Below are 26,685 nucleotides of genomic sequence, written 5' to 3'. Positions count from 1 at the left end.
GGGTTGTCAGATCTCTTGGTCTCGCAAGATCTATATAGCAGTAACTGAATTGTCTTTGTGTTTATTTAACGCTTTTTAATGGGACTCTGTTCTCGGGAGGTGCTGCTCTGAGAGAAGACTTGACAGCTCACAAAGTGAAACTTTACATCGCAAGGACTTAGTTAAGACAGTTTTAGTTTTAATATCAGGCCATTAAAAAAAATACAGACATTTCTTTCGTGATAAGATGGTTACAATTTCTGTAAAGTATGGAAGTACTTTACATGTCTTCTTCCCCACCCCCAGTCCCTCCTGTATTCATTGCTAGTTTTGTTTTGCTTCAAACAAAACTGTTTTACAGTGCTTCAACAGTGTAAAGGTGGAAGAAGATGTAAATACGAGGTAGCTTCCGTATCTTGCCTAAGAACAAGCTAATGAGAAACAATGGTATGTATATAGGAAAAGTTTTTTAAGTTCTGGATATGTTAGATTTAAACATTTAAGTTTTAGCTGTTGTAATAAAGTAAGTTAATGAATTGGACCAATGGGAATTCAGGAAGGAATGAAGGAGGCTATCAGAGCTGGCCTTGGATATACTCCTTTTGACTTCAGATGAGCCAGAGAAACAGGTTGCCATTTCCTTAGATGAGCTTGTTGGTCTGCTTATGCTGTTGCTTCTTTCAGGCAAAATTATCTAGGTTAGAAAAAATCCCCTAATTAAAATATGAGTTAAGAGGTAGGTAAGTTATGTGAAGCTAAAGGAACTGGAACAGTAGCTAGAAAACACATTAAAGGATTATTTCTGATTATGGATGAGGTCAGAGATGCTTTGTTTCCGACAGGAGTAGACCAGACAAGAGTAACAGGCCAGATGAGAGTAAAAGATGTGGAAGCTGTAGATTTTGGTTCCCTCCTAGATTTTCTGTTGTACTTCAAACCTTGTGTACTTAATACACAGTAGCAAGGCCTTAATGATGGACTCATCATCAGTCTAATTTGGTGATAGCGTAGTAGGTATCATGCCTCCTCTGAGCTTATGTTTATGTTATTTAAATGTAAGATGTAATTAAGTGTGTTAATTTATTTTTTTCTCATCAGGAAAACATTTGTCTCAGCTTTTGCCTTAAGCTTCTCAGAAAAATTGATGACTATTCCTTTGCTTAATTATATCATCTGCCTATGATCTTGTTCCATCCTTTTGTGGTTTATTAGTTTTCTTGTACCAGTACCGCTCTCCTTATATATGTCAAATAATTTATTGCTTTTTACATATTCTTAGGCACTTTTTCTTCCATATTAATTCTGACTTGCTGGTTTTTCTGCTCTCTTTCGATATTTATTCTAGACCCCCTTAATTTTTACCATTGCAAAATCAGGTCAATTAATTTGTTAGGGTTATTTGCATCTTTATAGTTCACGCTTGCCTTTTTTGTGCTGGGTTCTTTCTGTTTTCTAAATCTGAGCTGCTTGTTAGAAATCTGTTTTTTCATGTTTATGAAACTATGGGATGAAGAACAGAAAAGCTTTTGTTCAGTATCTTCATAGTATCATTGATTCCCCTTATAAATATATTGATTTAGAGCAAGATAGTTATAAAAAGATGTGAAAACTTCAGCTACTTTCCTTTTCTTGTTCTTGGGTCACCATGTTTTGGAAGTTGCAGTCCTTCACTTTCCATTTGCTTAGCTATGTTCTCTTTCCTTTCCATGGACGTTAATGAATTATTTGGTATGCACCGCAGTGTTTGTAATTACAAACTGCTGCATGTGCAAAATCAGTGCAACTCACTCATTTTACTTCAGCACCTGAAGGTATGGTTTAATAAGGAAATGTATCGCCACATTTCAGCTTTTTGCCAGCAGCTTTTTTCATTGGAAAGCTGATAAAAAGTGTTATTTAATATGCAACACTCATAGGGCAATAATTTTAAGAGAACTTAACACCAGGAATGTATGCATGTATCCAGTAACAGTAGAGTGTTTCTTACAGAGACTTAAATGAATTAGATAGAATCACCTTTAGCTTTCTATCACTACCTATCTATGGAAGATTTTTGTCCTTGACAGTTTATTTTGCCTTGCGTTTTTTTGATGTAAACAGTTTTTGGCCGGTGCCGAGTACCTTATTTTGAAGCTGGTGAACGCTGGGGACTCAACCCATTGACAAATACAGTTATTGATACAGTTTTTGATGTAGTGATGCTTCATTTATGTGATCAAGCAGTACTGCAGATTGCCAGATCTCAAAGAGGACTGACTGTTAGCTTCCAGTCTTAAAGGAGATTGTTTACAGGTACTATAATTTGATGGCAGATCTCTGGAAGACTTAAATGAGAAAGGGCTGGTAGTTAGGTACTTGATAAAATTACTGGATTTGGTTGAAACCAAAGAAAATGTGAAAGAAGGTTGTACCTGTTTCACTCAGTGCCCAGCTGTTCAAATCTAAAGATCTACCTCTTGGTCAGAGAAAGTGAAAATCTAAGGAGTTGTCCATTAAACAGTGTTTTTTCAATCAACAATTAGCAGTGATTGTTTCGATTTACAATCTCTTGTTCTGTCATGAGAAACCAAAAGAACTAACAAAATATGAAGGTGACTTGAAAACTATAGTACTGACTAAACTAGGAGGAAGAAAGATTAGTTTCAAGAGATGATGAGTGTAAACAAGATTGGAAAATGTGTTAGGAAGAGAAGAAACTCTAAAAATTGTTGGGCCTTGATATATAGTTAGGAACTAATTATGAGAAATTGCCTGCTGAAAAAAACTGTCAGAAGTTGAGGTGCTTGGAAGGATAAGCAGGACTGACACTGGTGAACCTCCTGAGAAAGCTGAAGGACCAAACAGAAATGATGACTAGACTGAGCCTGGATAAAGGTGGTTGTTTCTGTGGGACTGAGGGTTATTGCTTGTCTGTGTGTTTTGGTGGTGGTGGTATTTTGTTGTTGGTGGTTTTAATAACTTGGGTTTCATTTAGAGGATAGAGAGAGCCTCTCCTCCAATTTTGTCTCCAGCTTTTTCTTGCTTTAACAAAAGGGCATTGGTGGACCTGAGAGGTGGTTGTAGCAGTGTTGTTTGGTTTTATTTTTGAAATGTTTTAAGGGTGGAAGATAAAATTCTTAGTTTGCTCAATGCACTGAGGTGTAAAGTTTTAAGTTTTTAGTATTTTTTCTTTCTTATAACATACTGTCTCTTGACCAAGGCATCTGTAGAATTTTGGATGAATATTTCAGCATTACTGCTGCGTCCTAGATTAAAACAGAATGAGAATAGGATCAGTCCCATATACCTAATAATTAGATCCAGAAATTTAAATTGTCTCAGAAGTAGCTTTAGCTCAAAGAGCTACTGTCTAGCGTCTGTTCCCTGCCCAACACTGATTTCACTTCAGCTTTATCAATATTCCTGATACAGTCTGAGCATTGATCTTCTGAAAGACTTTGAGATGAAACAGGAATTCCAGTGGTGCTTACAACAAGGATGTATGTAGGACAAATAGAGGACAATGTCACAAAGGAAAGGTTTCATAAAACTGTATGTGATGATGGGAAGGTGTAGCTGAGTGAACATGCAAAAGCCTCTGGTAAGTGACAAACGAAATGTAGTGGCAGGAAGGTAGGCGACAGGAAGGACTTGATGTTTGGCATGGAAGCTGGTTACCGTTTCTCCTGCACTGACAAGAGCTTTCAGGCCTCAGGAGGTCGGAGTAGACAGCAACAGAAGAGTATCACACAGACGCCTGCAGGTAGGGAAAATCTGCTGAAGTTTGCATCTACAGGTTTATGGGGTTTTGTGTGTCTTTGTTGCAGACTGTAGGGCTGATCTTAATATAACAAAAACTTGTGGGTGATAGTTTTGCTGGTGCATGCAGTTTAATCCTCTAATCCATTTGTAATCCGTTTCTAATCTGTCATTTTACACATGAATCGGTGTTGTATGTGTATACAATTATACAAGTATAGGATCGTCTGTGACCAAGGCCACTTTGGTGACAGGTTTTATTTGTCTCCTGGTTCTTAAGTCTGTATCCCAGTGCCTAGCTTGATGTCTTCTTTCTTCTAGCAGTTATTTTACTGAGCAGGATAAACTCAATATATTTTAAAGATGGGTAGGCTACACTTTTTTTAATAGTTTGTTCTTTTCTGTGAACATTAGTGATTTGACAGCATTAATTGGGTGACATTTGAAAAGGAAGCAAATTAAGATGAAAAAGTGGCAATTTACAGAGAACTGTTACATGGTTTTTGTTCAAATTATTTTGGGTGTGTGTAGTATTTATATAGGTTTGTATCTTAAAATCTTGGCATAGAAAGTATTCATTTGCTCTGACCTTTAAAATATAATGTTCTTATAGTTCCAAAAGTCATCCAAATTGGGAACTTACTTCCCTAAATGATATAGGAAAAAAACTTCTGTTGGATGTTGCTTATGCATATGCTTCTTCTGTAAGTTAAGATTATAAAAACAGTAGATTTTTATCTTGGGGTGCAAATGACTAACATTATCATTTAGCACTGACCCACAAGGATCACTTTCCTCGGTTTTTTTAACTCTTATTTGCACTCATGTTGTAAGTTTCAGTCCTCAGTGATTGTCTGGACATATACTGGTATGGATATCACAATGGCCCACTTCACAACATACAGCAGAAAAGCAAGGGGCAAGATTCCCCGCGGAATGACGATTATGGTGTGCCTGTTTTATCTCAATACTCTGACTTTAAAAGGCTAATAATAGAGTCAACCTTACTTATAAAATCAGAGAAGTTGAATACTGACAAAATCAAGTGGGTCATGTTATTCATGGTTCTTGAACTTCTCATGCTTCTTGAGAAGGTCTGTTTATACATTAATTTTCTGAACTATTGAACTTCAAGTACTGCTCTGAATGACAGTAATAACCTTTAATAGTTGGGTTTGATGCTGTTTCTCTATGGTTTAATAGGCTTGCTAGCAATCTTTCCCCTTCTCCTGCCCCCTAGATAGCTGAAATACTTGGTTTTATTACAACATGAAATGTTGTACTTACGTCGGTACTGTGTGTACTTATTTGACCATAATTACACCCCACAAGCACTTAGTACAGTAGATAATTTCTGTATTAACTTCTTCAGTCTTGTGCTACCTAAATAAAAAAATATCTGTATAAGCATTTTTAAACACAAAATCAGAAATAGATTCAGGTATGCTGACAGAAGCTTTTCAGTGATCATCTTCAACTGGAAATGTGCCCATTTTATTACTTTTTTTTTTTTCTTTAACTTGGCTTCCTGAAGAAACTAGCTTATGCAATCGCAGAGTATCTGTGCTGTGTATCTTTTGATTGCATTGTCAGGTTTCAACTAAATTCAATTTAGGCATAAGGTAAGATGGTTAGTTGTTACAAGCTTTATGAAAACAGACAGTAGCAGAAACTGTATGAGTTCCAGTGGAGAAAGACTATAATATAATATGATTGCATCTCATTAGACATCAGAAAGTTCCCTTAAGCAAGGCTGCAGTTGTTTTAAAAAAAACAAACCGAACCAACTTGTACTATTGCAGACCTCAGCTGCACATTACAAAGTGTTTGGTGGCAACTGTAGTTTAAAAAATTATGTACCTGTGCTGTACTGTCTCCTCTGCTGGCACAGCAGTCTTTGTGGGATCTGGCTATCAGTCGGATCAGAAAAAAGAAAGAAAATTTTTTAGGTATTTGTTTAACGAGTTCTGTTATTCACAGTGTGGTTCCTTAAATGTACCTGTTGCCACGAGTGAATATTGATGCTTTGCTGTGTGTCAAGCCACTACTGTCTCTGAACATTCAGTATCATGAAAACATTGCATTAGACATTCCAAGTTATTTAAATCATCAGGCAGAAATCTATAGAAAACTATAGTCTATAGCGGCATTTGCATAGTAACTTTATTTTTTGTCATAGGGAAGATAAAACTTGCAAAAATATTTCTGTTCGGTTTCTATCTAAAGCTGCCATGACCAGAACTCTCTTCTTCCTTTAGGACACTCACCATCTTCTAACTTCAATAGCCTTGGTTCTACGTATTTTAGAGATTTTACTCATTTGGGAGAACTAGTGCATCACTAAATACCCTCATAACAGCTTCTTCCAGCTGTCATGTTGGAGCTGAACTTTGATCTAGTTGTGAATCAAGGTGGTACCCAGCTGCTCCAGCCCCTGAAGTTATTGAGTAGATCTTGAAAGGAAAGAGCAGTCCCAATAGCCAGTATTTTTGGTAGTAAGATAGCTTGGTTATGTAAACTAAATGGTGCCTTTTAGTTCAAACTCTAGCCTCTACAGCTCATTAAATAATTTGCACTTTAGGAAAAGAAAGATCAAAAGATTTCTGAATGTTTTAGGTATTTATTGCCTGTCAGCAAATATGATGAAGAACTGGAAGTGTGCAATTACAGAGAAATGTTCCCACACCAAGGCACAGCTCGCTGTGAAGTAAAGCTGAATGCCCTTTTGAATGTGTCTGTTACCTGCCACTGAACAGGAAAGTTACAACAAAGCCTTACGGTTTAAGATCTAAATGTCTCTGTTCATTTGGGGAGATGTGTGAGCTGGATGCAGCCTCCTTGAAACCTGTAATTAGATGACTCGCCCGTAGCTCTCCCAGCAAGGGGATGGAGCCTGTACCTTCACCAGCTCTTGGCAGTGACTGGTGCACCCCTCCACCCCCAACAAAAGTTGAAGTTCTTTCACACAGTTGAAAGGAGAGAAACCAGTGTAGGAAGGCATATGAATGCCAAGTTAGGAATCTTCCTGTCAAAGTTCCTGCTCTATGTAGAGAGGTGGACCATGCCAAAGGGAGGATAGGAGGAGGACTGGATGCAGGAAAGCATCCAGAAGGCAAGGTCAAGAGGATACAGGAGTTTCTGAGGAAGAGGTGGAGTGGAACTGTATCTAGCTGAGGGATGAGGTGACCTCAGATTTGGAGGGTGGAGGAAATCTGGAAGAGATTAAAGGATTTGTGGTGACAGGAGAGTTAGGGTTGGTAATTGGGAGTATGGGAAGGAATGAATGAGGGTGGGACTGGACTTGCAGTTGGGGAGTTAAAAAAAAAAAAAAACAAAGAAAAAAAGAAAAAAATATTTGTGCCAAGATCAGAAACTGCAGCCAAGAGGGTGGGGAAAAGAATGAGATGGGGAACAAGAGGAACATGGGTGGAGATGGGAAATTAATTCCACAGAAGCTCTAAAGCCCATGGGCAAATGCAGTGGAGTTTCTCCCTGGCTGGAGGGTGGAGACGCTACATCATGCAAGAAAACTCATTGCTATTTCTGGTGCCAGAAACAAGTGGGGAGCAGTCAGGTGCTTCCAGCTTGGTGTCTTCCCCTCTGGATGCCCTTAGGGCATCTGCAGGAAGCTACAATCGTAAGGCAGGAAATGCAGCGTTCCTTCGTCCAGTACCTGAAGTTGCTTACTGAAGAATTTGATAAACGTGTCAGTTACTGCTGATTGTTCTGTTGTCCTTTTGGTTCAGTTTACTGTATTTCTCAACTACAAATAAAAGCAATGTGAATAATTTACTAATATAAAGGTGACTTTTACATGAAATTATTAATCTGATTACCCAAATGTAAGTGTAGCCATAACTCAAAATTACCCTCATTAATTTTTAAATATTTCTCATAGTTTTTCTCAGATTTACTCAGGCATAACTACAGCTCACTGTACAATTTTCCTTTTTCTTACATTGGTATTTAAGGATGTTCTCTTGCAACTATGTTTTTGCTAAAATCAGAAACAAAGATAAACTCTTAAGATTCTGTTTCCTGTTTTGTTGAGGTTAGTTAGTGCTTTTTTTTTTCCTTTGATTTTCTAGCGACAGGATACTTAAATGTTTAACTGAGCTCTGGAAAGCTCTCTGACTCACGTTTGGTTTGGTTTAGGCTATTGGTTTCTTAAGCCTATGTATAAGTGGTTGGTGCTTTTAATAACAGAGTGAAGTGTTTCATATTACATACAACAAAATTACTGGTCTTGTTATTTTTGCAATCTCCTTTTGGATCAGGAATTACATCTGCATTCCAAAATGTGACAATTATCATATGTACACAAGTAAATATACAGTAAAATGGTTGTAGTATTGAGTCATTAACATACCTAATCCAGATGTGAGTAATCTAAGATTGTGAATTTATATGTGATCTGGTAAGACACACTTTTAAAAAATTAATTAAAATACAGTATGCATTCTTGGTGTGTGAATTTTCTACATCATTTGTCAGCCAGTATTTGGGGAGTGGGGGTGGTCAAAAAAAAATCTTGAGTTTAAAGTATTTATATGGTCTCTCATGACCCAGATAATTACAAAAACTCTGTTTTAGGAGTGTTCTTTTCTATTTTAAGCAGGATGGGCTTTTTGCTACCAAGAAGAGCATGTATCATTATAATGAGTTGGCTCTGGAGCCTTTTAATTTGTGTAGGTGTTATGTCGCGGTAAGCAGTCAGAGCTGCGATTCCAAAGAGAAGTATCTCGTCTACTGTAAAGATTACTCCCTCCTTGTTCATTTATATTGATCCAAATACATTTGTTATTGATGGGGGAAACATAATTTTTACATGTATGTATTTCTGACAGTGCAGTGGCAATGTAAGGTAACTCCTTGCTGGTCTTAGACCTGTGCTATACATTCGGGTCTTTGAAGAATGTAACCTGTGCTTTGCAGCGCAGTCCTCTTTATTTACTCTGCATATAGACCAGTTTGTTCACTTCTTTGAATTATTACCTTTATTGTAAAAATGTTCCTTTTCTACTTTAGGAAAAGCAGGATTCTATCACTTATGACCCTTTTGTTAAAAATTCTACTGGGTATTTATGAAAGTCTAGTGCCTTTGTGGTAATATGGCTTGTGTCTTATTTCTTTAAGTTTCTCTTCAGTCGGTTGCTGTTTGTCTAAGTGTTTCTGAACAGTAAGACTAAATATTCTTGAAAAATATGCGTTCATATTGCTGAAGAGTTAAGATATGCGGAGGTCTATTAGGGATAAAGTGCTGAGCTTGGTTTTGTCCATTGTGGATCAACTAAGATTTTAGGAGAGGCAAGGTCATTTAACATATTAACTGAGTATGAATACTCTGTGTCTAGTGTCAGGTGAGGCTTTATGCACATAGGGATACAAGCTTTCATTGGTACGCTTGCAATTCATTTCAATATGAATTGCTCAGCATGTGTGTGTAACAAGTAGCTTTTTACTGTATTCCCTAAAGCTGCTGTATTATAAATTATATTAAAGCTCTGAAATAACATGTGTGCATGTGTATACGGTGGGCAGTATTTGTTTCTGTTCTTTAAACAATGTTTCCATTTAGTTGTGAAACATACCTTTTGTTTATGTTTTCATATCTGATAGAAATGCATGAAGTGTAAGTGCATTTCTGTCACAAGGTAATACAGAGGTGCTCAGATAATTCAATTGATGTGAAATAGTTAATATTTTTTATTTAATTTGGCTTGCTGTATTCTAAATAATTAAATCTTTTTTCCTCATTTAATTCTGTTTCCAGACAGTGTAGTTCAGCCAGATCTTTATTACCATGAGCTGTTTTGTTAAAAAAAAGTTCTGGAAGGCTGCATGAAGGGAGGAATGCCTTATTTTTTCAGGATATGTTTGTACGAGTAACCCCTGTCTATTCTGTATCTTTGAGTGCACATGGTAATCTTGTATGAAGTAAGGTTAAAAGGTAAACGGCATGGTACTGTTTCTTTTGGCTATTGCATTAAAGTGTTTGACCTTTAGCAACCTATTTTTATCTTGGGCAGTAAACTGTTTAGTTCTGCTTATCAAAAGAGACTTCACTGCTCTCTTTTCATGCTGTTCTTATCCAAAACACACTGTATCAATCCAACATCAGTAGACTTTATCAGCAACAGCTATTATTCTGCTGAGAGATACAGCATAAAAACGTTTGTTTATATTGTAACAGTACATTTTATTCAATAAATACTTTCATATATAGTTCTGTGGTTTCCAGTTTCGTTATCTGGTTTAGATCTTCTTTTGTATTACCTTCTTATTAGCTTACTCTTTTGGGTGTTTTTAGCTGTTTGACTTAAAATTACTTGTTTTGGTTTCTGCCCGAAAGTGAATTATTTTAGACTATTCAAACAATAACCTATTTATCTCTATAGATAAGGTTAATATGGCAATGTGACTGTGTTTGCAGATATTAATGGATTTCCTAATTATTTGAGGATATCTTCAAATCATCAAGGTGTTGGTGGTAATTTGAAATCTATGAAGTGTTTATTTGAAGGGTCAGCTCCCCCATCCCTTTAGTTGTCTGTGTGATTTGGCAGAGTGAAGTTCTATGCATTGAACTGTTGGCCAGAGGCAGAACACAGCAACGTCTCTGAAGTGACCACAATTCATAATGCTGCTGGTGATACTCAACAAATCTTTAACCTGCGGGAAACTTGAGTTGCTGGGCAGCCGCTAATTTGTTCTAGCTAGGTTTTTTTTTCATTGGCTTGTTCATTTAAATGATGCCTTACTGTTGTTACTTGCAAAGAGATAGTGGTATAATCAGCCTTCCTGTCTTACAGTTAGAGTCAATAATATATTTCATGAAGTAAATCCAAGAGGACTGAGTCTAGACCTCTAGTGTCCTTCTATGAGAAACAGTGTGGCCAGCAGGACAGGAGAAGTGATGGTCCCCCTGTACTCAGCACTGGTGAGGCCGCACCTCCAATACTGGTTTCAGTTTTGGGCCCCTCACTACAAGAAAGACACTGAGGTGCTGGAGCATGTCCAGAGACGGGCAGCGAAGCTGGTGAAGGGTCTGGAGCACAAGTCTCATGAGGAGCAGCTGAGGGAACTGGGGTTGTTTAGGCTGGAGAAAAGGAGGCTCAGGGGAGGCCTTATCGCTCTCTACAACTGCCTGACAGGAGGCTGCAGTGAGGTGGGGGTCGGTCTCTTCTCCCAAGGAACAGGTGATAGGACAAGAGGAAATGGTTTTGAGTTGTGCCATTGGGAAGGGTTTAGGTTGGATATTAGGAAAAATGTCTTCACCTAAAGGGTTGTCAAGCATTGGCACAGGCTGCCAGGGAAGTGATTTGAGTCACCGTCCCTGGAGATATTTCAAAGCTGTGTAGATGTGGTGTTAGGGACATGGTTTAGTGGTGAACTTGGCAGTATGAAGTTGGACCCAGTGCTCTTAAAGGTCTTTTCCAACCTGAATGATTCTATGATTCTAAGTCTTGTCTCTTGAGTACTAGAAATAGCTCTCATTTTTTGGACTTAAAGGAATTTGTTGCATCATGCTGTTGTCACAATTTATAGATGTCAGGAATCACAGAAAGCTGCTTTTAAGCTATCTGAAGAATACAGAGCTAAAGCACTCAAAAAACCCCAACACAGAACTGTATTTGATGATCCCAGTTTTCTTCTATTGGTCATAATACTTTTTATAAGGACTGACTGAAGCCAGACTTGAATCAAAGCCTTTCAGCAGATGCCAGAATCTGAAGACAGACGAACACTTCAAAAAGTCACGAGTGTGTTCAGATATCTTGCCAAGTTCATTCCAAATCTGTCCTCTGTCAGTTCACCCCATCAGACAACTTCTGGAAAATGTTCAGTGACACTGGATTGAACAGGGCAGGCATTCCTTTAATGGGTTTGATAGGTAACGGTTCTTGTGCTGAAATGCTGCAGCATTGCTTAACTGTCTCATTAATAAAGGCTTGTAATGAGGAATCAGAAGGCCAATGTTTTAGTCTCAGAAATCTTTCAAAATACAAAACAGGCTTGTTTTTCACATGGAAAAATAGTTCACAAGGGAAAAAAGCAGTGATTCCCAAGCTTTTTTGAACAACCTAATCACTGTTATTCTTTGATATTACTTACGAGCTGTAACCCAAACTTATCAAACAATTACTTCCAAGTAAGTACTGTGGGATTCAGTCTCAGTGTATCCACTGAGTACATGCAGAACTCCTACTGCATTCCCTTGGAACCACAATTGGTAAATCACTGCCCTAAGACATATGATTTACTAACTATAAAAGACAATCTCTACTCCTTGTGGCTTTCTTTTTGGGGGGAGATATGCTTTCTATTTTTCCAATTTTTGGATCAGATTTCTGCTTCCAAATTGAGGTGGAAATATCTGGAATTGTGGGAACAGATTCAGAAGGATAGATTGTTTGGGTGTTGAATGCTAAAAATACAAAAGGAATAAGTATATTTGCAATAAAAATTGAGGCTTCATCATGCAGCTCTTCTGACCTGTCCACCCCAGCCATTGTGCTAGCTTTATGTTCTATTTCTTTATATTTTGTATTTGCCTGAAGATAAATGATAAGGTATGCAAATGTTTAAACACAGAATCCTGTGTGCTTTGTCTGCCTGGGTTAGGAGGGGTTCTCTTGGTCCCAGATGAGTTCAAAGAGACTGGACACACTAATAAGGCTACAGATAAATGTCCTCTGTAGATGTCATCCACAGCTGCTTGTCAGCTTCTCACTCAGAATAGGTGATTCCTCCCCGCAGCCCAACTGGTGTGTTAGCATGTGACCTAATCAGGCTGATTTTGCCTAAAAATTAATTTTAGTAGTCCTGCGTATTCCTGGCTCACACATCCAAGTGGGGTGATGGTTTCTGGCATGGGGATGGTGACAGCTGGGAAGGAGAAATCCTCTTTTGAGCAGTCACAGCTGCATATTGAAAAAGATACCCATCTGCAAGCTAAGGAAAGCTTACAGAAGTCTTCAAAAACATGGCCTTAATTTACATTTTCCTTTATTCGATTTTCTGTTTGAAATGAGCTCTTAAAGTGAATGATGAGAGCGACTATGTAGAGGGTAAAGACGAGACCATGACTTGGACATGAAAAAAAATTTGACCCATTATTGAGGCACTAATAAAACTGATTTGTGAGGCTAATATGATGTGTGAAGTAATTCTAAACTTTCAGAAACCTTAAGGTTTAACATAAACGAAGTAATAAAATGTTGGTAATTGAAGTAATTGTTTTTCTTCTTGCAGCTGTTGCTTTTCCTTTCTGAAAAGTTGTCCATTACATGCTACACAAAATAAGTAAACTACTGTATTTTCTTTATGTTTCACATGTGATTAAAAAACCTAGCCTTTGGCATGCATATCCTAAGCATTAAAGAATTTAAAAATAATGAAGTTGCTCTTTAGACAGAGATGATGAGAAAGTCTTCTCATTTAAGGGCTGGTTCTTAAATTAATTGATCCACTGGCTTTGAGTTTATAACAACAACGCTGCTGCCAGTTAATTGTGCAGCTGATCTACTGGGAGTTGCTCTTAATTGGAAAAGGCAAGATTTATTTTTTTTGTTTTCTTGTCTTGCTGTTTGTTTACATTGTGCCGTTGATGAAAATACAGGTGATCCATACCTCAGGATAAAATTCTGTCTTGCCCATTAACAAAAGTGAGCCCTCTTAATGCAGAACGTTGAATCTGAGAATATCTGTAGAAGAGAATATTTTTTGAAATGGAATGTGTGAAGACTTTTCTTGAGGGAAAACTAAACTGCCGCAAGTCGCTTTTTGGTAAGAACAAATGCGTCATGGCTGATCTTGACTGCAACACAGTCCGCATGTGTTGATTTTTAACTACTGTACTTCCCATACAAAAATGTGACAAGGAAGATTTGGTTTGTCGTGCAATTGTTGCCATTAATATACAGCCCATTCTGATGAAGCTTAAATGAATATCACTTTCCTTTATGGTCAGTGGACATAACCGAAAGCTATTAAAGCATTTTTAACAAGAGAATTAACATAGACAGCGTCTTTTGTAGATAAACTTCACCCTTCCTGTTTTGGATGGAGCAATAAGTTTACCATAGAGCAGATTGTAGGAAATAGCTTTCCATCAATTCAGTATTTCATAAATAAAAAGTTGCAGGGCGAGGTCCTTCCTTTGGCATAAAGCTGATTATTTCCTGTTTAATCTGAAACTGGTGCATTTCAAGTAATGGGATATTTTTAACATTCGTCAGAGAGGAGAGTTTTTAGGACTTTTTTTTTTTTTTTTTTTATTTATGGTCCTGTGAAAATGCAACTTCTAGACTTGAAGATCACTATAGAACAAAGAGAAATTAATAGATATATAAATTGTTGATCTTTCAGACAATTTTTGGACTTAGCTGCACAGTTGTTTGTAGTTGGGCATACTTAAACATACAGCAGGGTATTCGTATACATGAGCTGAAAAGATGTCATTGATGTATCTGTAAAAGATTATCAGTACTTCTAGTGAGGTTTAGAAACCGATACATTGGAATTGCTATGCATTATTTGAATTCAGATTTATCATCTGCTTGCAGAAGGCACATGCTTTCTATAAGAATAATATGCAAGAGGTAAACTTAAACTAATACTGCTGTTTTACCTAAGGAACCCACAAGTTAATATATGAAGTAACACTACCCTCATCCAACACATCTGTTGTAAAGAAACCTATGAAATTTAGGCCACACACAAACTGGTCTCCAAGGGCCTGTAGTTGGTGTTAGAATGCTGTTATTATGTGGTCTGATTGCTTTACTAAAGAATTATCTCCAGTAAAACCATGTAACATAATAGTTCTTGCTCTCCCACATGGGAGCTACTTCTGCCTGACTGAGCAAGACATTTCTTGAAGAAGTGGTAATGCACTTGCTCTTGCCAAAATGTAATATTAAATGAAGTGTATCGTCATGTATGTTTTTGCTGCGTATCAATTCCTGTTCATTTAAACATTCGCTTAAAGTCCTCTACTGTAGTATTAAAAAATATTAAATATATGGATTTTCTAGCAATATATTTAAAGTGAATTTCTCCCTTCTTACTGAAAACTTGGTTTTAGTAATTTTAAAGCAATGGGGAACTACTTGGAAAATGTAAGTTTCCATAAATGAAAACTCTGTTGCTGAACTTTACAGGTATTAATTTGTCAGGCAGTACAAGTCATAGCAGTTCAAGGTTTATCTTGCACTGTGCTGAATACTTTGTATGTGATGCTTTCCCTGTTCACTTTGACTGAAAAGAGAACTGAGACAGTTCAGTAGTTCATACAAATGGTTTTCTAAATAGTGCTGACTTGGTTGGCTTTTGCTATGTTCAGAACTATGTAGCCTTGCTCTACAGATTTGTCCTTGCTGTGTAAGTGGAGCTGTAAACACTACAGTTGTTGAGGAGTTGTCTTTTTAATTGCTTTCTATTATTTTTTAGCTCTGCTCAGCTGTGTCATACAAAAGCTGCATGTTGCATCTTTGGATTGCTTTATAAGCAGTGAGTGAATGCACAATAACATGTAATTGTTTTGTTTGGACGGTGAAGGGAAGAAGAAAAGAGTTGAGGATGGATGATTGCTTCTCTACAGAGATGATGCTTTGAGGTATTATTGCTGAGGGGCAGAGCCCTGTACAACAGAAGTCATAGTGAGAATAGGCTGACATGCCAAAGACAAGGCAGCGTGGCTTTGTTCAGGCACTCCTGCAGTCACTGCACACCTGAGCCAGGCACAGGCTTCTCCTGAGCTGCAGTGGGCTCCACCCTGTGCAAACCCCATGACTTCACTGTAATTGCAGAGGTGTCATCAGAGGTATGGTATGAAGCAAAGGGGTATCTGGATGATGTCTTGAGCTTAAACGGGAGATAATAGTTTAATGCAAGTAAAGAATTTGGCCAGCCTGTTTTCTTCTCAGTGTATTACACAGCATGGAAAAGAGCAAAGTTGTGTCTCAGGACCCAAGCCAACTCTTCAGGGTTTTCAGTTAAAGTGTATGTGTAAACTCAGCAGAGAGTTTGTTACTTTAGACATAGACACCTGTGCCGCCCCCCCAGTTTTACAGAGCATTTTTCATCTCTTTCCATACCAATATTCTACTTTAAAATGAAGTGGGAAGCCTTGCAGTGGCATTGTTTTAGAATGCATCTTCCTCTTGCAAATTAGTTTAATCAGAGGAATAAATGGAGATGCAGGCAGGAGATGCTGTGTCCTAGAAGCAAGATGCTGTAGACCAGCTGAACAGAAACACTGCGGTCCCATGTAGGGAGCAGCAACTGGCTCCCTGGGGAGTTGAGAGCGGGGTGGCTTCAGTTGCCTCTCCCAGGGGCCTCCCCCAACTGCTGTGGCACCCGGCGCCTGTCCCTGCTATGCTGTGCTGGTGCGCTGCCCCCCACATTGCTGGTCCTGGTCCTTGAGGGCAAAGCAGAGTTCAAATCTGAATTCAGGCTTCTTTTAAAATGATGGCTATATCAGCATCAGTTTCACATAAGAGACTTTCAGCAGACCTTTCAGTCAGGTGTTCAGATGCCAAAAATAGTGGGCTTACATTCTGAAAGCCAATTAAATCTGTTAAACCAGGCACTTGAAACTTTCCATGGAAAGGGAGGCAGAATTGCATTTAAGTGCAATTAACTTTTAACATTTTGCATATCTTCAGTAAGAAGCAAATTAACATGGAATTGTTCATTACTACATAGTAGATTAAATAACTTGTTTCCCCAAATTTGCATTTAAATAGATATCTAATTGGTCCATAAACACATTGATCAATGGGTGCAGAATACATGGTTTCAAGGCAAATTTGTTAGTAGTTTTTAAGAAAGAAATAGAGTAGACTTGTTGATATTTTACAATTAAAAATTGTATACCAGTATTGTAACCAAGTATTAACTTTGTTGTACATTAATTAGGCTTTTTGTAACCATGAGAAGTAGTTAATCTTTGTTGAAAACCAATTATAAATGGCTTGATCATGAGAATTGTCTGCAAGTGGTTTAATGACAGTTCTGAGCATTCTTTGCACTGTGGAGCTATAAATTTATATATTGTACTCATAAGCATATCAGTACGATTACATTGCCACTGCAGTAATGAAATTTTCTTTGTACTCTTTCAGTAGAAGATTAGCTTATTGTACTTGAGGAGAGTAAATTTTGGGTAAGTTCATAAAGTCTAATTTGCACGGTTGAGAAAAGCCAAGATAGTACGTAAATAAATTAAAAAGAAGTGATTTGGGGGGAGGTAATAATTCCTTTAAAGAGTTGTCTTTGGCAAAGAAAATACTGTGACACCAGCAATACTGAAGTCTTTCAACGTGACTTCAGCTTACATGCACAATTATAATGCAGCATCTCACTGCATATGCAGTCAGCTTAGAGCTACATCTACATTACAGAATCTTTTAGTATTGCTCTTAGTTAGGAGTACAAGAAAAATTATACCACATAGTCTGTCTACCCAGGCTGGGAAAACCTGGCATCGATGTGGCTGTGTTAAGAGTGCTTTGTCAGACTCATTTTAGGTCTGCTGAGGAGGGGAAATACGAAGCTGGCTTATACCACGAGAGGGCTATGCTGGCCTATAGCTGTCCTGGTTTAGCTAGAGGAACAAAAGCTCTTACCTCTGTCAGGTGTAGAGGAGCCCTGGGGCATCACTGAAGCAAGAGAGATTTCAGGCAGTTTGCTCTTGCATCAGTGCGGTGTCTGGAGGGGATGTGGTACCGCTTTCAAACTTGTGCTGTACTTGTGCTGTGCAAGTTCAAGCTCTGCTTTTGTCAGAAGTCAAACTACCAGTGAGCATGTTGTTTCTTTTCTCCTTGCGTGGGGTATTTGATACTTGTGGGAAACGTGACCTTAATAGCTGAAAAGTTTTTGTCTTCTGAAGGATATTAAATGAATACTTGCATGAATCACAGATACAAGATTGTGATTGCTGGGCATGTTGGGTCTTCTCAAGGGTGAGTTAGTATCTAAGGGTTGCAGGCTGTTGAACGTGGTTTCTGAGCCACAACCCTAACTCCTCCCCCCATGTGAACTGAGCCTTGAGGGTCTTTGGCCTTCTGGATGAGGAGCTGAGAACAGGCATCTCTTGAAGATGATCACTGACTCATAAGCACTGATGGTGGGCTGTATACATATGGTGCAGAGCTGCTCAGAGAGCCTAGAGTTGCATCCTGTTGCTATGGAGGAGGAGTCCTGGTGGAGGTGAGAGAGCATTAGGTGAATCTCTCAATGTATGGAATGATAATACTCAAAAATGCAGGAAAGGTGGTGATAAAAAAGACCAAGGAAGGGATTGGAAACTACAGATTAAATCATGGGCATCGCTTTCCGTTGCTAAATAGTCACATCCACTTAAATGGACGTGGTCCTCCTCATGCCTGGTGGTCCTGCTTGTGTTTGTGAGCAGAAGTACCACCTTCTGCACTGAAGTGAATTTGCCCATCTCTCGCATAAAGCTGCACAGGCTTGCATGTGCAGGTCTCTGGATGATTCCTATCCAAGAGGCTTTTACATGTGCATAAAGCCAAGAGCATTCAGGAGAAGTGCCACAGTCATATCCATTCAAAACCATAGCTGGAGAAGACAGTTAATGTTGTCTACCTTTATATAGAATAAAGCCCATTCATTAGAACAATTCCTCCAGAAATGAAAACTGAAGATTCAGTTGAGTCTTCTGGGGTGGACAGGAGAAATTTGCATCTCCCGTTTGCTACGCAGTTGTACTTTCTACCAGCTGTGGGCACGGGAGGTACAGAAGCTAACTTGTAGCCTGGTGGGACCAGTCTTCCTGAGGGTCGCTCCAGTTATGTGGGAACTTCTGTCTTGTTTTCCTCTTCTTCAGAGGCTGCTTAGAGCAGGAATTAGTTTTAGCTCTTCTAAATCACCTCGAGAATTTAAAAAGCCTTTCTTTGCACAGACCATAGAGCTAAGGTGGGGAAATGGTACACGGACTGAAATAAGGGTGGCGAATATCCCCATTTTAACTTCTCTATTTTTCCTGGCCTCATCTTTTTTGAATATTACGGGGGTTTTTTGCTGTTGAAATGAAGCTGCTTTTTGGCCAGGTATGCAAGACTCTGAGACCAAGATGACAAAAGTTTCTGACTCTTCTTCAGACTGTAGTCACTCACAGGGGAGGACATCTTAAGTTCTAGTTTTTCTCATTACAGTTTTTATTGTCCAAGAGCTCTGTTGTGCAAAATACATGGGCAGCTCCGCAACAGGTTTTGAGAAGAACATGGGGCTGTGCTAGGCAGAGAAAGGAAATGATGCAGAATTTGTCAGTGAGGAGTAGACATGTCATCAAGATATTCCCTAGCTAGCTATAATTTCATCCATGCCCATAGTTCAGGTTTCACACAGAGTTTTGGTGATGGTGTTTTGCACCCATCAGTTTATCCATTCAATATGCTTTCTTTGGTTTAAACAGAGACAAGTTTTAGGTTACTGTTGCAGGAGGGATATAGCAGTCTAAGGCATGAGCAGTCCCCACATGCTTGCTTCAGCCCCTCTTTCTTCTCCATCAGATGTTAAATGTCCCAGAGCTGAGCTGGAAGAAGAGATGTGTGGTATCCTTCACCTGTTTCACATCAGTGTCATACATCGTAATTTAAGTCACTGTTGATGGTGCCTTAGGGTTAACTGAAAACTACGCAGACTGTAGATGAGGGAGTTCTCGGAAGTTTTATTCTGCCTGGTGAGTTCAAGGGCTTGATCACCTCTGACCTGGGGGACTAACATCACCATTGCTTTAGCTAGATCTGGAAGTAAGTGTCTTTTAGCTATATTTAAACAGTTCTTAGTGCAAATTTTGGTTTCGTTTTATCAAATACACGAGGAGTGTTCACTAACATGTTGTAGGTGCGTCACACCTTCAGATTTGCATCCAGATAAAGCCTAAGTGCTCATACAGAGACTAGCACAGTGAAGGGTTGATCTCAGCCAGAACTTCTACGCTATTATCATGTAAGAATAAAAAGAGTTAAAATGCCATGAGAATAATATGGAAGTGGGCATATTTATGATCCTTTGACCCCACAGGTGGCAGATGTGCTGATTTTGGAAAACTCTTCAAAGAGAACTTGAATTCAGCTTATATACTTCTCATTCACAGGAAAATAAAGACTCTGTGCGTGTACGTGTGTATATATATATATATACACACACACCTACCTTGTGTGTGTGTGTATAAAATATATATTTGGGAATAGAACAGCTGTTTCTGCTTCTCCTTCATCTGCTTACTGGAGTGTTACATGTTCTTTCTGTTACGCTGGTGCTGTAGCTTAGGTCAGAGAATAAAGTATGCTAGGGCCTTGGTAAATGATCACCCTATGGCTTTAGCTGTTTTCAGGATTACCTGACCTATATATCAGACAGAATAATCATGTCATTGGTATCATTTCCTTTCTTGTTTTTCAATATAAAAATGTTATTTCTTCTTTCCCCACATGTGGAATCATTTTCAGGTTTTAGTTCCAGATGTTTACAGATGAGCTTTCTGTGGTCTGAGCTCAAAATCAGTATCAGCTGGAATTTTAAAGACAGGATTAGTTTCAAACCTTGTTGGGTTACAAGTTCTTTCAGTATTCTTCTATAACAGAAAGCTTTTTTTTGCTTGTTTGGAGTCTTTCCTGCTGTTTTCTTTCTTCCTCAGACATCACATTCTTGGGTTATTTTCCAGAAATACCCTCCTTCTCTTCTGTAGAGAAGGTGGATTTTAATATGCCATGCCACCATCCTCTTTTTCAAGAAGTTTGAGTGCTTTCATAATTTTTTCAAATAGTTGACTTTACCATTAGGCTGTGATCAGTATCTTCAGTGAATGGTACTCTTACAACTGATAATCTTTACTCCCTTCTGCAAAGCATAGTAACCTCTCTGAGGGTTGGTAGTCGTGCACTGGCTTCAGATATAAACTGGTTTATGAGGTTACTTCCACTTCACAACTGTGGCTCACTGTTCTCTCAGTTGTGCTGATGCGTCTGGTTTTAGAATTGCATCACTGAATCACATTCATTGGAGGGGAAATAATTTTAAAAGGGATCATCTCAGTGATGCAATTTATGTCGCAGCTATACAAATAGGTTTATCAACATAATTGAGGAGGCAGATTGCACCAGGAGGATCAAATTAGCAGCTGGGGTAGAAAGCTTGTTGAGGGAAAATTACTCAATTATTGTGAGAGGACCGGAGCTGTTTCCTTTGTTTTCTGTTGTTAGAACTGCCTTCCTGCTCCACCTTCGCCCTCTTCCCCTAATGTAGGTCAATTCTATTTTTTAAAAAAGTCTTTTGTCACCAAGTATTGAAAACGTTCATCTTATGTGTGAAGGTGTTCAGTTTCCAGACTGTTGTGACACAAAGTGACTTCTGACTCCAGGCGCAGCAACAATGATGGCTTTTCTTGATTCTCCTCCAAGTCTTCTTTTGTGAAGGTTCTGAAGAAAAATGTGCTTAGAAGGAGCTAATAATTTATACGCTAAGGGTCAGAGAATTTCATCTGGATTAGTTCTTTGTGGTGTGTGAGAGAAATAGCAGATAGCACTATTTGCCGTTAATTTGAAGACCAATTAAAAGTAGAGCATTTCCTGTGGTTGTAGCGGTGGGTGCCTCCCCGCGCAGAAGCCGGGGTGCTGTGTCTGTTCTCTGTGAGCGTCAGAGTTCCACCGGTGCCGGTGGTGCGCAGCATGTGCTGAAGACTGACAGTTACCAGGTTCATTTACCTGTGGAAGATGGTTCACGCGTCCTTGGTCTGACCACTTCAAAGGTGATAAAATAAGACAAGTAGACATGGAATAAAGGGGGAGAAAAAAAGTTTTGAACTATTCTCCCCAAAACATAATGGCTCTGGGGAGAAAAAACCTTTCAGACATCGTTGTGTGAAGGTGCTAGCAAGCATGCTTGCAAGTACTTGAAAGGCACAAATTATCCAAAGTGCAATACCATCTGTCTGTCGTATGGCTAATTAGAGACAGTGATTCTTTCTGAACTTTTTCCTTGCAAAGAGAAAAAAAAGTAACTCAAATTTACTCTGTTTGAAGCTCTCTGAGTACTGTATTTTACTTGCTGTGGAACATGAACTCTGAGAGTCTGGGGTTTGTGCTGCTATTTTACTACCAAAGAGCTAAACATACAAAGCAGGAAACAAACCCCCTCCCAGAAAAAACACCATGTGCACACTGTTCCCACACTGAAGATGTTTAGCTGCAGTGTGGTTTGGGCTGCACTCTTCTCTTGGACTTTGTAATCTCAATTGAAAGTAAGTTTCTTCCAAAAGGTTTTCTTTTATTTGCCAACCAGCGTTTGAAAAGTAGGTCTCGTTTTAAACTATTTGTGTAGAATATACTATCAGGCCTTTGAGAACACCCTTTGTTAAGGGTATCATGTGAAGTCATTGTGTTTCTGGGAATAGTTCAGTTTGTGTGCAGAATGTTTGTTTTGTTTGTTTGCTTTTTTGTTTTTTTTACTGCTCCTCTGACATGAATGTGCTTGGGCTGCCCTTGGACTGGTCCTTATGAATCAAACAGTATAGTAGTGTTTGGGGGTGTGTGTGTGGTTATTTGTTTTTTTTTCTTTTTTACTAATGAGAAATTGATTATATACAGTTGTATCATGTCTGTCCACAATATAGCTAAATGTCAGAGGAAAGGGTCACACATATTTATAAAAAAACAAGTTCTAACATGGGCACGCAATACTAAAAGGTAGTCATGCTTCGAGGAATATCAACATCTTAGCTTTTTTTCCTTCTGAAAAATACAGAGATGTAGAACTTACTTATCTTCATTGAAAAAGCCAGTGTATTTTCTAAACAGAAATTGGCCAAGGAGGTGTGAAAATGAACTGCATCTGGCAGTTGGAAGACTTTGACAAGTTCCTTTTTTGGTGGATGTTTAGATTAATAACCTTAGCTGGAATCTGGGGGAAAAAAAAAAAAAAATTTTTTTTTTTTTTGAAAGGCCACTGATTGGCTTTGAAAACCACCTAAGAGCGTACGTAGTCAGATGTTTGTTTGAAAAACAGTTGCAGTGATAATGAGAAGTTACTTCTCAACTGTGGTACATAACTGACTTGCAAACTCTGCATTCCCTGCAGTACAAGATCAGACAGGTTCATGTAAAGAATTGCCAGAATTTCTCTTCTTCTTAGCGGTTGAATCACCAATGCAGTCAAATTAATTGAAGTCATATTTGTCAAGGACTTCTACAGGAAACAGATAATCCGACAAACAAACATATATACATAATTTGGTGGAATTTTTTAAATACAACTTGTATTTAAAGTATTAGGAAAGATTACAAACTAAGTTACTGGTGCTTTGTATAAAGACTGAGGTAGCTAGACATGCCACAGTTAAATTAGTTTTACATATATTTGCGATGAAAATCTGGTTAGCCTTTGCAGTTTGCCATGATTTATTAAATATTGCTGCATTAGGAACCTAATCTCTCTTTTTAAGGTATTTCTTCCAATTAGAGTTGCTTATATTAGTGCAGGTCAGAAGAGAGGAAAAAGCAAATATGTCTTACAGCTGAAACTTGCATAAAATCCAGTATTCTTTGGTTTGGATCTACAGTAGCACCTAACTCTATGTGGGCTGTTGGCATGCTAATGTAGAGTCTTGCATTTAACCATTTTCTAAAATCTGTTGTTTCTAGGTCTACAGACAAGACTGTGAAACCTTTGGCAAGGTAGTGAAGATGCTAATTGATAAAGATCCATCATTAGAGAAGTCCATTCAGTTTGCCCTGAGGCAGAATTTGCATGAAATAGGTGAGCGATGCATTGAAGAACTCAAACTTTTCATTGCTCAGTACGATGCTGCCAAACAAGATCTGTCAGAATCCTTCAAAGAGGGCTCATACTAAGGACAAAAATACGCTTTTAGATCCTCTACATTGTGTATGCCATGATACATAAGTCTGCTTTTTGCAGGGAAAGAGGAGATCTTGTTGGAGATTTAAACCCAAGGCCTGCACTACTCCGTAGTAGCTCAGGTGGCTGTGTCTTCTTGTTCACTGTGGTCTCCGCAATTGTATTCTTCCTACCTGTACTTGTTGACATATATTCCTTTGAAAGGATGTTCTTTTCAAAAATGCTGTAAAGTGACAAACTATTTTTGAAACCTTTACACAGTTACCTAGGAAAAAATGTTCAGTCCAATGTATGTACACTTCTGTTTTGATGTTTATAAGTGTAACTTCAAACACTGTATTTTTTATTAAAATAACAAGAAGCAGCTCTTCATTCCTCAACTTACGCAGAAATATGTCTTGTTTTCATATATACTGTAGGAAGGGAGGACTTGCAAAATCGGTCACAACTATGGTTTAAATTATTTATTGTAGTTTAAAGTTCAGGATCATTCTGTAAAATTACGGCAGTGGTTATCTGTAGTCTCTGACTACCAATGCAACTCTTAACTACTTGATAGAAGAAATGCTATATTTTTTTTATAGTTGCAGGTTCTGCAAATGCCTTTAAAATTTTGGTGTTTTCCATATCATGAGTCATTACTAGTAGGCAGTATTATGTAGGATGAATTCTGTGTTTTATTACTATTTGCTACTAAATGTTTCCTTTCTTGTTTTTGACTACAGCTTACAGAGTGTAACTGCAGGCAGCCACTGAGCAGGGAAAGGTCTGTTCTACTCTCTCCCTCTCTCCCCTTACGCCTTCTCACCATTTTTTATCCATTGGTTTTAACTACTAGGAGGTTGTGTGTGATCTTTACTTCCAACATCAAGAAGGAGCAGGAACTTGGGGTGGCAAGATGGGGCAAGGAAAGCGAGCAGACAGTCTCTTTGGTAACTCCAAGGTGCTTTGGATTAGGTGTAACATGAAGTTGAGCCCTAATGCCCAAAACTCATCACCATTTCAAATCTAGGTGGTTCTAAGTAATGTCTGGTGCCACTTATGACCTGATAGAGTGACTTGTAGCTGGGGAGCAGTGGTTAAGGAGAGTCAAGAGGCTGCCACTGCTACCTGATTACTTTCCAGAGATGAAAAATGTTTAGGACTCACTGGCAGTATCCTGACTGTTAGATTGTGTACAGCTTTATATTGAATAAGGTACTGGCTTTTATAAATGTTTTAGAGAAGGGCTAATTTGAGTCATAACCATGAAGAGGTAAGTATAAGCACGATTGTTTTGTATACGTTTGCATTTAGAAAGATGTGAAACTCTGTAAAAGGACTAATGACCAAAGTTCACCATTTCCAAAGCGCACGGTATTTTTAAATGAAAAAGTCATTGAATTCAGCCCACTTACCAAGATAATTTCTCAGACTTCATCAGAATGTTGTACAGAAAAGTAAATGAAAGAGCAGTGATTTTGCATGTACAAGGTACTGTATGTATCACAGCATCTTACACATGCAAATCTTGATATGGTATATTAAATAAATATCACGTCACATTCCTGAGATGCCCAATTAGTTTTAATGACAGTAGGGTGTGGTTTTGCAGTTTGCTTTTGTTGGTTTCTGAGAGTTTACATTGCTCAAAGAAGATGACCTGCAAGTTACCCTGTTGGCACCTGGGATTGTGTGGGCTGCACAGTGAGTGGGAATCAGCTCACGGATCCTACAGGATGCTAATTTGGGGAGGGAGACAGTGGAAGAGGGGCAACCTGTTGCACAGTAGCTAGACTTGACCTGCCTCTTCTGGCAACAACCTGGGTTACCAAGATAGTCATGAAAGCAGAGGCAAAGTCTTCTCCAAGGCAGAAGAGTAACTACAGTGCTTTCCTACTTGTCTACAGGACTGAGAGCCTTCAGGGTATTACACCAGAGTTTCTGCTTTGGGTTAGAAATGTTAGTGAAAAAAATACTGAAATCATATTTAATATATTTTTGATTAAAAATGTCCATTATTATTGTACAGTTTGTTAGGAGTCTCCTTGTTAGAAGCCTGATTAAATTTACTATGATAAATGTACCTGAATCTTCAGTTGTTTTTCTGTAAAGTAAGGCCTAAGCTTATAATCACAGAATCATAGAATATCTTGAATTGGAAGGGGCCCATAGGATCACTGAGTCCAGCTCCCTGCTTCTCGCAGGACTACCTAAAACTGAACCATATAACAAAGAGCATCGTCCAGATGCTCCTTGAACTCTTGACAGGTTTGGTGCCGTGACCACTTCTCTGGGTAACTTGTTCCAGTGATAGACCACCCTCTGAGTGAAGAACCTTCTCCTAACATCCAGTCTGAACTTCCCCTGATGCAGCTCTGTTCCACTGCTGTTCACCAGAGAGAGGAGATCAGCACCTCCCCCTCCACTGCCCTCCTGGAGGCAGCTGTAGATTGCGATGGGGCCAGCCCTCAGCCTTCTCTTCTCCAAGCTGAACAAGCCAGGTGACCTCAGCCACTCGTAAGTCTTGCCTTCAAGGCCTTTCACCGTCTTGGTCACCCTCCTCTGGGCGCACTCTAATAGTTTGATGTCCTTCCCATACTGAGGTTGCACAGCACTCAAGGTGGGGCCGCACCGTTGCAATGTGGAGAAGGACAGTCACCTCCTCAACCAGCCAGCTGTGCTGTGCTTGATGCACTGCAGGACACGGCCCTTCTGGCTGCCAGGGCACACTGCTGACTCTCATTCAGCTACCCCCAGATCTCTTTCCACGGGGCTGCTTTCCAGCCTCTCGTCCCCCAGTTTGTACATATAACCAGGATTACTCCACCCCGGTGGAGAATGTGGCACTTGCTGTTGTGTTTCATACGGCTGGTGATTGCCCAGCTCTCTATAGTCTATCCAGATGTCTCTGTAAGGTCTCTCTACCCTCGAGGGTGTCCACAGCTCCTCCTAGTTTAGTATCGTTGGCAAACTTACTTAATGTACTCTTACTTACTTAAAAAGACTCCTGTGTCTATAATCATTTATAAAAACATAAAGAGCACTAGCCCTAAAATTGAGCCCTAGGGAACCCCACTGGTGACTGGCCACCAGCCT

General features: G+C 38.9%; 1 protein-coding gene across 5 annotated transcripts in view; it reads left to right on the top strand.

The window, feature by feature from the left end:
• Positions 1–25,672, top strand: part of PPHLN1 (periphilin 1) — a 72,175-nt gene extending 46,503 nt beyond the window's left edge. For 4 of the 5 annotated variants that reach the window (XM_037389420.1, XM_037389422.1, XM_037389419.1 and 1 more), the window contains exon 10: positions 23,391–23,987. In XM_037389420.1, the coding sequence (XP_037245317.1) occupies positions 23,391–23,600 (210 nt within the window). In that variant the 3' untranslated portion in view covers positions 23,601–23,987. Of the gene's footprint in view, positions 1–23,390; positions 23,988–24,332 lie in introns of those variants that run through there. The other variant, XM_037389421.1, reaches the window with a different exon arrangement.
• The last annotated feature ends 1,013 nt before the right edge of the window (positions 25,673–26,685 follow it).

This window comes from Falco rusticolus, chromosome 5, assembly GCF_015220075.1.
Source record: "Falco rusticolus isolate bFalRus1 chromosome 5, bFalRus1.pri, whole genome shotgun sequence".
Classification (NCBI taxonomy): Eukaryota; Metazoa; Chordata; class Aves; order Falconiformes; family Falconidae; genus Falco; species Falco rusticolus.
The sequence above is the reverse complement of the archived record's forward strand: the minus strand, read 5'-3'. Positions and strand labels throughout refer to the sequence as shown.